The sequence below is a fragment of the Syngnathus leptorhynchus genome, chromosome 13 (assembly GCF_054491065.1).
Source record: "Syngnathus leptorhynchus isolate UIUO chromosome 13, UIUO_Slep, whole genome shotgun sequence".
Taxonomy (NCBI): Eukaryota; Metazoa; Chordata; class Actinopteri; order Syngnathiformes; family Syngnathidae; genus Syngnathus; species Syngnathus leptorhynchus.
The window spans coordinates 1776328-1789200 of record NC_141207.1 but is presented as its reverse complement, the minus strand read 5'-3'; the positions used below and the strand labels follow the sequence as shown (position 1 = coordinate 1789200).

At 42.9% G+C, this 12873-nt stretch overlaps 1 protein-coding gene across 1 annotated transcript; it reads right to left on the bottom strand.

Annotated features, from left to right (window-relative positions):
* Positions 1-1876: 1876 nt before the first annotated feature.
* Positions 1877-4697, bottom strand: sox14 (SRY-box transcription factor 14). The gene has a single exon (XM_085927726.1). The coding sequence runs from the start codon at positions 4422-4424 to the stop codon at positions 3660-3662; it is 765 nt and encodes a 254-aa protein (XP_085783852.1). The 5' UTR covers positions 4425-4697; the 3' UTR covers positions 1877-3659.
* Positions 4698-12873: the final 8176 nt, after the last annotated feature.

The following is a 12873-nucleotide window of genomic DNA, read 5'->3' as shown; positions in this document are numbered from 1 at the left end:
ATGACCGAAAATCTACATGATGAAGTTTGCATTACTGTGACAAAAAAAACATCTAACAAATAAATATTAAATAACATAAGATGTCAAAGAAAACACCTTAAAGAAAATCATCTGCCTGACAACAAATTCAATGATGCAAGATGACTTTGATCTTATTGCTTGCACAAAATGTATTTTGTAATTGATGATATAAAAGAAACATCAAAGAAAAGATCTTTCCAAATATCTTCCCGATGACAAAAACAACAATATAGATGCAACTTTGTTTTTGAGGGCAAGGTGACTTTGATCTTATTGATGGCGTGTCAGAAAATGTTTTCATCTGATTGACGCTATCATAGAAATATTAGACATCATAGAAAACTCATTCAAAAAATGTCTTCCTGGTGACAAAAATCAACTAAATGGATCCCGATTTGTATTTGGGTAAAGGACAACTTTGATCCTATTAATGTGTCATCAAATGTTTTGATCCGATTGATCGTGCAAATCTCATACATCAAAGAAAACTTACTTTAAAATATCGTCCTGATGACAAAAATTGGATTCAAGTTTGAGTAGAGGATGTCTTTGATCTGACTGACCGTAAAGAATCTGAAATGCTGTGCACGGGGACAAATCGAATAAAATTATAAAAATACGAACAACAAAAAAAAAAAGGCGTCCTGTCTTTGGAAATAAAAGTGTGGATGCAAATCACATTTTTCAAACCCTTTAAATAAGCGTTGCAACGTGATTCCCTCTCCCTTAAGCTTTCTTCCTTTTAGATAAATATATTTTTTACATTTTTTATCATTTCTTTGCCTTGAAAAAAAAAAAAGAGCATCCTGCTTCAAACAACACAACACACAGTGTGTGTTTTTCCCCTCTCTCTCTCTCGCCTTCCTCGTCCAAATGCTATCCCAGATTCAATTTCAGATACCGATGAGGGTGCTTTTCATCCTTTTTGGGAGACAATATTTAATATGCTGAAATGAGATCAGTTTTATCCTCGCCCGTTTACGCCCACACAACCATTCCGCCATCATATTCTCACTTGCTCGCTTGATCACATCTCGCTTTTCTTACACACAATCTGAAATCGACGCCACTAAGTGCGGCCAATTTAATTAAACACACACACAAAAATAAAAGCGGTAATTGTCTTTGATTTTTAAGTGTCTCATAGGGGGGGAAGTAGCCCACCCTAGTCCCCCCCTCCCACCCCCCCTGGACTTTTATCAGCAAATGAAGCGTATAAATGACCTGGAAAGGCGCACGGCAGTGAATGAAATCAAATGAAGAACAATTCCCCCTCAGAAGCTGAGATGAGGATGATGCCGAGCTGCACAGGAGATAAGAGCACTGGCATGGCTGGATTCACGCGAATCCACGCGGGGAGTCCACCGAGGGATTAAAAAAAAACTGAAAATGCATTCAAACACACCATTATTTATATTTACATATTTGCACTCTATCAAAAATGTGTTGAAAGCTACTTTTTTTGCAGCCTGGAGAATATGTTATTAAAAATAGAAGAAAAGGGATGGATTTTAAAACAAAATCAAGAGTAGGCTGTGAATAAATATAGTGAGCAAAAAGCATGTAAGTCTCCTAAAAAGTCAAAATAATATTAAAATTAAAATACATAATCTTGATGATGGATGACTAATGATGGGATGCCCTGGAATTAAAAAAACACTGAAGGAAAAAATTACAATTGCCAAAAAGGTGCCAATGGAACAACAGTAAAAAAAAAATAGAAAAGAAAGCAAAATGAAAATGTTACATGTAAAGCTGTTTTTATTTGAAGGGTCATGAAAATACAAATCATTCTTTAAAAATAATTTCAAAAATCCATAGTACTGATAGTCATTAAAAATTGGTGCCATGAAAAAATAAACAATGTAATAAATAGAAACAAAATGTTCACGAATGTAATGATTACCAAGCGGGTGTCAAAATCATAAGAATGATGAGAATAATTATGATTTTTTTAAAGTGACACAAAGACTTCATAAGTACAAAGAAAACTTATCAAAAATCCTAAAAACCCTATAGACACAAAATCTATTTTAAAAATCCAGTGCATTAAAACATTTGTCTCTAAAAAAAAATCCTGACACCTGCGTTATAAAGAATTAAAAAGAAAGAAAGACACGAATCAGAAAAGTAAACAATTGTGGGATATTAATTAAAGCTCCATTAAAAAAAAAAGTAACAAAATGACTCCAAACTGAGCATGCCAACAAGAGCCTTGACGTCTTGTGCTGCGGACAAACTACAAATCAGGCCACAAAATCAGAAAATAAGGCAACAAAAGCAGATTGCAAGTCATGATCCAAACTTGCAATAATCCTACTTCATAAAAATGATGCCACAAAATCCTGCACGCAGACAAAAGTCATCGTCATATTGGAACAAACATTAAGAACGCCACAAAATAAGGCAACAACTGTGCTATTAAATGTCTCAAATTAAAAAGCCAGCTTCAAACTACCAACACACACACATTTTTTGAGGTGTCCAACTTCAAGTATCCTCATTTACAAGCTATGCGTACGCCCCCCCCCCCTTGCAGCCAAAGATTGCACCTCCACTTGTGCGCAGCATATGTTCCCGCCAGATAAAGTCAACAATTTGCACGTGGAAAATGAAATTCTTAATTAGAAAAGGCGCGTGCTCGTGCGTGCGCTCTCGCTCCAACCCTCCCGGTTGACACACACATGCACACATTAAGTGAATTCCTGCGTGTGTGTTGGCCAAGTCTTTTGTCTTAATGAGTCAGCGCGCATGTTGAAACACGTGTTCGCTTCGTGAGGGTGCCACTGTTTTTTTTGGGTTATTTTTTTTTTTTTTGCTGAGTTGTTGAACTTGCAGACAAGTGACTGCAAGATGCTGTTTCGATGTTTGCATTTATTTATTTTTTAATCCACCTCCAAGATGCTCCAGGCAGGACTGGCTCTACTTTGAGGCTCGAACCCGTCAAACGGGTCCGACAGGCGGCTTCAATCCCGGGAGGCCTCCCCTCATCTCTAACGCCGTCACGGTTCTCCAGAAAAGTTCAGAAAAAAAAAAAAGAAAAAACAGCTTTGAAGTGATTTGGGCGCCTTGCCTTGAAAATATTAATTGTCAGGTTCAAGAATTGTTTGCAAAAAGCATGAAATGAGACAGATTGTCTTTTTTTTATTGGACTCTTCTTCTCTTTGCTGGCGTTAACAAAGAGGTGTCAACCTTCGATAGATACAGGACATTTTATCTTTTTATTATTTTTTTCTTCGATAAAAAATACACATTCAAATTAAATTAGAAAATACAGGGGAATCAAATATATGAAATTAAACCGTATACCTTTAATCAATAACCCGTATGTGCCAATTGAGGGGAGCGTAATAATCATAAGAGTTGATTAATAGTAATCAACACAAACCAGCATTGAAATGTACACAATAAATAAAGTTAAAGGCCTCCTTTTTGTTTTCTTCTTTTTCTTCTCGCAGGCTGCCGTATAAACATTTACATTTCTTACAATCCTCGCACGCGGCTGCAGGAAACTTGAGCGGGAAAAAAAAAAAGTCCATTCCGCTTTCCTGCGCGTCGTCTTCTGTACATGCATGTTCAAAAAGAGTCAGTCTTGCTTTGCTTTTGTTTGTTTTGTTTGAATCTCAACATGCGCGTGATTACATGGCAGCGGCGTGCGCGGACGAGTAGGGGTCAATCCCAGTCTTGCTCATACCTGGAAAGAGGATGTAGGCCACGGGCGGCTGCAAGCTGGACGCCGACCAGGCGCTGCAGTTACACGGCACCACGTAGCCCGGGTTCGTGGGCGACGGGTGGGTGTGCGTGTGCGGGTGCGGGTGCTGCGTGGGGCCGCAGCCGCCCAGCGCCCCGAAGGCGCCCGCGCCCTGGTAGCCCAGCGACGAGTAGGGCACGCCGGCGGCCGCGGCGGCGGCCAGGGCGGCGTGCGGCATGTCAGCCATCTTCTGGCCGAAGCCCGCCGCAGCCGCATCCGCCAGGAAGGACGAGTAGGGCGAGGCGGAGGTGGGCGGCAGGAAGGCGCGCGCTGCCGCCGCAGCCGCCGACTTCTCGCTGGGGCTCAGCAGCGCGTCGGACGGCAGCGGCAAGCCCTTCAGGTGCTCCGAGTCGCCCAGGTAAGGCAGCGGGAACACGTAGCGGTCCTTCTTGAGCAGGTTCTTGGGCTTGCGCCGCGGCCGGTACTTGTAGTCCGGGTGCTCCTTCATGTGTTGCGCGCGCAGGCGCTTGGCCTCATCGATGTACGGCCGCTTCTCGGCCTCGGACAGCAGTTTCCACTCGGCGCCCAGACGCTTGCTGATCTCCGAATTGTGCATCTTGGGGTTCTCCTGAGCCATCTTCCGCCGCTGGCCCCGGGACCAGACCATGAAGGCGTTCATGGGTCTCTTGATGTGGTCGGCCGGCTTGGACATGGCTGCCTGTCGCGAGTGCGTGCACGGCGGCCGGCGGGAGCCGATGGAAGAAGTAAGGGGGAAGGGGGTGGGGGACAAAAAAAAGTTGCTATCTGGAGTTCACCTGCTGCTGGGAAGATGCGAGATAGCTGCAGGCATGCCGCGCGTTTCGCTCGGATGGCAAACAAAAGGAGAAAAAAGTGCACAAAAAAAAGAAGAAAAAGCAGCGGTCCAAATCCAAAGAGAGCGCACGCAAAAGGTCCACGACTGCGAGCATGCACGTGCAAAGAAAAAAAGCAGAATCCACAAGAAAGGTGAACGCAAGAAAGTCTCCTCTCTCTCTTTTCTTCTTTTTTCTCGCGCTGTTCGTTCGTTCGTTCGCTCGCAAGCACGCACGCACGCTCGCTCGCTCGTCGGTGCGCTTGGTGCCTTCTTCCGTCGAGCTGCACCACCTGGCGCGCCTTGCAAATGAGCGCGGAAGGCGGCGAGGATGCAGCCAAAAGCGGCCCACTTCAAAGGCAGGGCTTGCTTGGCGTTCCTGCACGCAAACGTGACGTCACCAACCATCGCGGCCCGGAGGTGCGCTTCAGCACCGGCGGCGGAGGAGGAGGAGGAGGAGGGGGGGGGGGGGGGACGGACGAGACAACCTTTACCTGCGGTCGCCAATCAGGCGCACCTTGATTGTGTACTTCAATTACACCCTTAAAGGCTGGGCTACAATTCAGCCGAACCAGGAATAAAAAAAATTTGGAGGGATGTTTTGTACAAAAATTGTTTTTTGTGTGCAAAATTGGCCAAATTGCGTTGTTTTAGACGCAACAGTTTTAAGAGTAATTATTTTTGCCCAGACAAACAAATAAATAAATAAATAAATAAATAAATAAATGAATAATTCCCCCCAATTTTCGATAATCCAATTTAAAAAACGAAAAAAAAAAAAGATAAAAATGTTACAATTCTACCAAAAATGTCAATAATGCTCTAAAATTTGTAGGATTCTTGCCTTTTTTAAAATATCTATAGAAACAAAACTATTCCTTCCATAAACTTTAACGGACTATAAAATAAAAACCTGGACAAAAAAAATAACCAGGTGCATAATTTTGTAGAAAATTTGTATTTTCACAAAAACCGCAAAAACATTTAATCAAAAACCAAAATCTCGACTAAAACTCATTATTTTAATTTTACACCAATATTGTTTCATAATAAAATAGCCACCAAAAAAGACCATACTAAAACTTAAATAGGTCTAAATATACCAAAAAAATTGCCCCCCAAAGAATAAAACTAAAAAAAATACATTCTGATTGATTCAACCAGCTACAACCTGCAATAGCTACAAAAAAATCTATCAAAACAAGTTTCATTTTACAACATCAAAACGCATTTGCTACACGACAAAGAAATAAATACGCCAAGTCCAACTCACCAATTAGACTAATTTCCTTTCATCATGAGAAGTTAACCTTTATTTGTTTAATGAGTACATGTGCCTTAATGCATTACGTGAAAAGTCTTTGAAGCCAACCTGTTCAACCCAATTAGTCAACCCACTGCTTTGGGAAGGGTGTGTGCGTGCGTGCGTCCGTGCGTGTTCGCGCGCGTGTGCGTCAATAATAATAATAATACTAATAATTGCCATCTTAATAATTTTGGGATATTCAGGAAATGGACGGATGGATTCATATTTTTCATGCGTTGGGATATCGCTCTGACTCTCTGCGCATGCGTCGTCGTGCGCCAAGAAGCAGGAAGATTTGTATTATTTACTTGCTGGGGCGGGGTCATGTAAAAAAAAAAAAAATCAGGGGTAGAGAGCAAGAAAAAGATGAAAAAAAGAAATGGGGCGGAGGCGGGGGGGGACACAGGGCAGCGATCAAGAGGCGACTTCTTTCTCCGAACAGGAGCCTCACTGCAGGGCTCATCTCGGCGCACGAGTTAATGTGATAGGAAATATTGCTCAAATGTCAATTGGCTGTATTGCATGTTGGCTTAAACAACAACAACAAAAAACGACCGCAAGTGCCAGCAATGAGAGCGAGAACAATGATGATAACGACTCCAAAAAATGTGTTCCTCTTAGTGTACTTTTAAAAACACTTGATTTGTACATTCCTAATGATGATAACAACATAAACAAATAACAATAGTACGGATTTTTATTCGTCAAATTTGAAAGTTTTTCTCTGATCTTTATGATTTTCTTCACATTTATTATACTGTGCATGTGCTTGCGATTTTAAAAACCACATGATGGGAGGAAGAAATGTATATCTATAAACCGCAAACGTTTAAAATCATAATGATAGACTTAATTCCGCATTTTCTCTGGAGAGTGATGCAAACAGATGATTAATCAAACGTGAGCGCGCAAGCGTGGAGTTTGCGTGTGAGTGCACGTGTGGGGCCCCTCCCTCCCTCCCTCCTCACTCAGCGGAGCTGTCCGTGGTACCAACGAGCTTCAGCTTCAGCTTCATGAGACCTTCAACTTCAAGCCCCGCCCCCCTCCAGCAAGAGCCAACAATAACAAATCTATCAGCAGCTTTCAATACTGGTCTCCCTCACTCCAATAATATCAGTTGTTGGTGCCTCTATTGTGTGCGTGTGTAAAAGTCAGATGCTGTACATGCACACACTCAGATGAAGTGGTTGCAAAAGTGTCCACACCTGCTAAGCAAACTTGCAGGTCACACTGATTGCATTTTACTACACAATATACAATTCCGATTAAATCGACAATATTTTGCAAAACGTCTCAATTATATATATATATATATATATATATATATATATATATATATATATATATATATATAAAATGTCAGGGGTTGTCGGGGAAACGAGGGATAAGGGGAGGCAAAGGTGATAAGAGAAGAACATCAAAGAGCGCGTAGGTCCACACGGCCCACATTCTACTATACAATTAGGATTAAAGGGGCCCGGTGGAGATCGGGTCCGATAAGCCATCACAAAAGCCAAGGTGATGTGACTCATCGCTGACCTTCATTAATAGAATGAAATTCATTGGAGATAAACAAGGAAAGAAGAAGCAGCCATGTCGTGCTAGCACGCTAATGCTATCGCTCTTCCAATTCCAGTGGAAGCCCTCCCCCTACAACAGGTTTCACGTCGCCGGATTTTTATTTCTCGGTCATCGTTGATCGTTGTGGAAATTTGAGACAAATATTCAAACTTTTGTTTACATTTTGCCAGTCAAGAAAGTTGAAAGTGGGAACCGTTGTTTCATTCAACAACGATCTTTTGTGGCCTTTTGTCACATTGAATGGTGCTGATTTATTAGTCTGTCAAATTTGACCTCGGCTCCAGATACCGACGCAAGGTGACTTATTGTGTTAACAAAAAGGAGGAAAGGTCGTCTATTGAGTAGAAGAAATGTTTTTTAGGCTCATTAACGCAACTCTCAGACAGCCATCGTTGGTGAATTCGGACCAAATTTATGGCTTCTAAAGTAGCAGTGACCCCCCCCCCCCCAGTAGACATTTGGTCGGGATGTCCATCTTAAATTGACCTACAAAAGTCTCAAGAATTCATGCCTGGAACGATGCTGTCACAGAGTCGACTAAACTGGTTTGAAGCAGCCATTTTCCGATCACTTTCACTATTTTCCGCTCTTTTAGGTGAACATGTCCTCCAGACTTTGCCCGACTTCCACCAACCAACCGTCCGTCCGTCCGTCTCGGCGGGCGTGTCATGACGCATGCGCATCCTTCATCGCTGTTTAGTCGCGCAAGTTGAAAAGAGGAAATGAAGCCCCAGTCAGAAAAGTGGAGGGGTGGACTGAGATGGAAAGTCTCCATTGTAGCATGTCAAACAATGGGATTTTTCTCAATATATAATAACACGGACACACACACATGCACACGCCGGGGTCCTCTCATTCCAGCGGGCGTGTGCGTGCATGTGGGTGGAAATAGGCCGGGCAACAATTAATTTGCGAGTGAATTGAAGCAGGATCTATTACCCCTCTCTCTCTCTCTACTTCTATTGCTCTAATGGAAAATCTATTTGGCTTGCCTTTTGTGTCCAATATAATTTAATGCCCTCCTTTTATTAATGGCCCGAAATAATTACGGCAGGGGGGCCCTTTTGTGATTCTCGAGTATGTTTCATTTAATTGTGTAATAAATGTCTAATCGGCCCCGCCATCTGAAGCCATTATGGGCGCTAAAATTAACAATTACGCCACAAATGTCTCGGTGAATGCGTCGGGGTGGGGTGGGGGGGCGTCTATAGAAATGGCCGCTGATAACAAGACACGTATAAATCATTCATGAGAATTTTCTCACACACACAGAGTGAGAGATAGTGGATAGAAAGAAGAAAAGAAGAGAAGAGAGTCCATTCAGAGGAGGGGATGGATCCCACTCTTTCTTTTGCACCTTTTTTTTTTTTTTTTTTAAGTGATAGCTTTCGCTGCGGCTCGACACAAAAACCTGGCAGGGCCTCCGCCAAGGCTCCCGGGTTGCCTCTAAGCGGCGCGGCGGCTGACCCGAGGCAATTAAAGAGGCGTCACACTTGCTCGGCCTGTAGGAATTGTTTTCTTTCCACTCATTTCATGGTGGGCCTGCCGCTGCCACCATCTTCATCGTCGTCAGCCCCCGCCCCTCCTTTTCCACATTCCAGGCTAATGCGCCGCCATTGATCGTGGCAAATCGAGTTGATTTCAAAGTTCTTCTTATAGAGTCACCAAGAATAATCAATACGGGGGAAGGGGGTGTATTTTGTGTAGTGGTAGTTTAATACATAGAGGGAAAAAGTTGGCAAAATGGAATTTTAGAGAAAAATAATCGTAAATTTTATATTTTCTAGTTTTTTTTCCCCCCAGTTTGTTAAAAACAGAAAACATTTTAATTGTTTCAAAAAGAGAATGTATGCATGCATGACGTATTGCTCAAAACAACAGAATAACAAACTATTTTTCGAGAAAAAAGATTTCATGCCGGCAAGAAAAGCAGACACGTGAAGAATTGATGAAGGCTTCTTTCAAGGAGGACGGAGGTGAAATTGGCCGTGAAATGCGGCAGGTTCAACTGAACGCGTCAGAAGAAGGTTGACAAAGACACTTTTGTCTTGTGCCACTTACAGGAAAGACATGCACCATTTTTTATTTTTGAACTCTGACATCTTGCTCAGGTCAAATTGGACGTCTTATGACCTTGGACCAGAAGCGCCTGATCAATAGAGGGCGTTTGCCCTTCTTGAACTTGTCAACATTGTACTTTGCTTGAAAATCAAAAGTTCAATGAAAATATTGCTAGCGAAATAAATATTTCATCTGTTTTAGAAGAGCAGAGTAGACAGTTAGATAGTTTGATCGCTGTTTTGGTAATGCACATTCCTCTGCAATGCCAGACAGTGAACAGAGGGGACGCTACTGTTTGGAAACCCAAATGGAACAATTCTACCTTCATATAAGTTTTTTCTTGAAAAACATATCTATATGTTCTTGAAATTCCGACAAAAATATTTGACTGTAGTAAACATGACTTGTAAGCATATTGGTCTGTGAATACTTTTTTTGACAGGCGTGGCAACGAGCGTGTGCACGATAACGACACTGCGGTATCTTTATGACATTTAGTCACACAGCGTTGCTCTTTGTCTTGCAGGAGAGCAAAAGGCTATAATTGGAGCCATCATCTGCGGCTGAGAGGCTAAATGAGGGATCCCTCGACTCCGGGATTACCCTTTTTTTTTCTTATTGGGAAGACGTAGCCCGGCGCTAAGCCCCGCCAGCGACACACACTCCTCCAGCGCAGCGGCCCTCTTTCACGTCCAAATGTGTCCTGTCAGGGAGGCTTAGCGCAAATCTACATAATCCCCTTTCATCGCAATTAAAGATAGCAGTGAACAATAAAATTGCTTGCTCTCTGGTTTGTTTCGCGCGGCTTTGAGGCGGCCAAAGGTGACACAGGGCTGACAATATATCCAACTTTTCCAGACACACATGACAAATGAGCGCAAAGGAAAGAATTAGAGCAAAAGCCCATAAAATGACTGCTCATAAAATGGTGAAAACAATTCAAAAGGAATTGGAAAAGTTAATATATCTATATATATATATAGCTAATATCTCATGGTGTTGCAAAACAATGTTAGCTAACAACAAGCTAGTTACTATGTAGCAAGCTAGTAGGTAATAGTTAGCTAGGTAACTAAATGTTTTACAGTGGGACCTCACACCTTACTTACAAACCTTTGAGATACGGACCGGAGCCTCACGATTTTTTTTGCGAAGCAATTTTCGACTTCCGAACCGACGGACTGAAAAGTAATGACGAGTACCCGAGCACATTGCAAGGAGTATGAGGAAGCACACAATAATTTATTAGTCTGACTTTTTCTGTCTTCTCAGGGGTATTTTTAGCAATTGTAAAAAATGAGAACCTCAACATTTATTTTTTGTAATAAACTGAGTTTGAGTCTCCTACAGACCTACCTGGCGACGACCACCTGCTAGCAAACCTCTGGCGTCTTTTTGTGGATCTTGACTCAGTGAAGAGTGTTTACAGCCGTGATTCCGGAAATCCTTGGCATCTTCCGTCGAGGCAAACAAATCCACAGACCATCATCAGGACAGGCCTCAAACCTCAGCATTGTCCTGTCAAAAATTTTAATTCATTGGCATTAACATGCTGAACGTTTGAAAAATGTAACCAGTTTTGTTGTGTTTTAAATTGTGGTTGAAAGTTATGAAACAAACCCGCAAGACAGAAATGCAGACTTGTGACCGCCTTGTGACTTTGCTCCTGTTCCAACTCGCCTCACAGTCACGTGTGAAAAGTGTGCACATACAAGCAGTGTCGCTACACTGCCTAAATATTTAAATTTTTTGCAGTAACCATAGAACAAGTCCAACCCAGAAAAAAATCTTTTGAGCATTCCCCATCGGCCGCAGCCAGTTAACCAAAGCGAGGGGTGACTTCTGACCTTGATAAAAAGGGACGCCGACATCACTTCAGCTTTGCGTTGGCGATAGTGCGTTAGCTTAGCATCTAATTATTGTTTAATAAGCTCCCCCTGGCTTGTTTGTCAACAGCGTGTCTTTTCTAATCTGGCCAGAGCCTGCAGGGCGGCGATAGCATCTTAAGCCTCTTGTTCCAGTAGCCTCGCCTAGCCCGTCCGAGTCCGCCAGCCACTACACTGGCCACTCGCTCATTTACAAGCGGCAGATAAAGGCGTCCTTTTTAATCTGCTTGCTGCAACGCAATGCAACAACAGCGCGGGGCACAGCCTTTGAACGCACCCGGCGGCCTTTGGTTTGGAACGTAACCCATGGGAAATTTGAAAGCGCCAAATGCCTTGGCTTCCGTCACCTGTCAATCACATGCAGAATGATGAGCATCCACTTAGGGTTTTCTTTCTACAGTCATTTTAAAACAAGAGGAGAATGGTGCTAGCCTTGCTAGCTTAGCATAAAAACTGGGCAATGCAATAATGTAGTTTGAGTGACAAGCACAAATTGTAACTTGGAGCCGACCGAATGTGACTTGATGGATTCAACGGACAATGCTAACACGAAGACCTTTATTTCATATTAGTGAAGAGAAAATGGTAGATCATTTGACAACAACTACTAATCTCCACAATGTTTGTCCACTGTAGGAAGGCTACAGTATAGAAAAAGCAATGACGCTGGCCTCATTAGCTTAATATAAGGACTTAATTGGCCTTATGTTTGTAGCATAATTGTGGCATTTCAGTTGATTTACAGACACTAAAAGAACATAGTCTTGCTTGAAACAGGCCAACGTTTTTTTTTTCTCGTTTTGATGGCTAAATCATCGTAAGAAGGATAGACTACAGGAGGATGCTGCTAGCCTCATTAGCTTAGCAAAAAGACTAGGCCTCAGGTTAGTTGCTTAATTTTAGCATTTGGCTGGAAATAGATTCTAGAGTACAGTCTAGGAAGGATGTGCTCCTTTTGTCGTCTAGCCAAACATGTTGTGATTGTTACTCATTTTAAAAACAAACAGCATGAGTGTTTGTTCTCCTGTGTGGTCGCGGTGCGAAAGGGTGGGACGAGTGAATGATGTATCGCGCTCCCCGAGACAGATTGTCGTCGCGCTTGGCACAGATTAGTCACATGTGGCCTCTGAAGGAGGCTGCAAATTGCGGCCTCTCTTTAACACTGCCGATAAGGCGTTAAATGAAGGGAGGCGCCTTATCAGCACGCCCGCTACCCATAAATCACCTCCCGCCGCCCAGCCACCGCCGCTTTCTATCAGCGTCTTGGGGGCCCTGCGACAAGCCGCCACCCGCCAGCACATCTCCCGACAATCGCGCACGCATTTGCCTCCTCGTTCACACTCAGCTGCGTCATTGGTGTGTTTGTGTGGCGCGCGCGTTTGCTCGCTATCTCCATTTAATCCGCGCCAAAAACAAAAAGACACTTCACAGTCAATGAGAAGAAGCACAAGTGGCCTTTAATGGGAGACTCCCCATA

Coding starts and splice junctions, on each gene's coding strand:
- sox14 (XM_085927726.1), bottom strand. CDS start 4,424: ATGTCCAAGCCGGCCGACCACATCAAGAGACCCATGAACGCCTTCATG.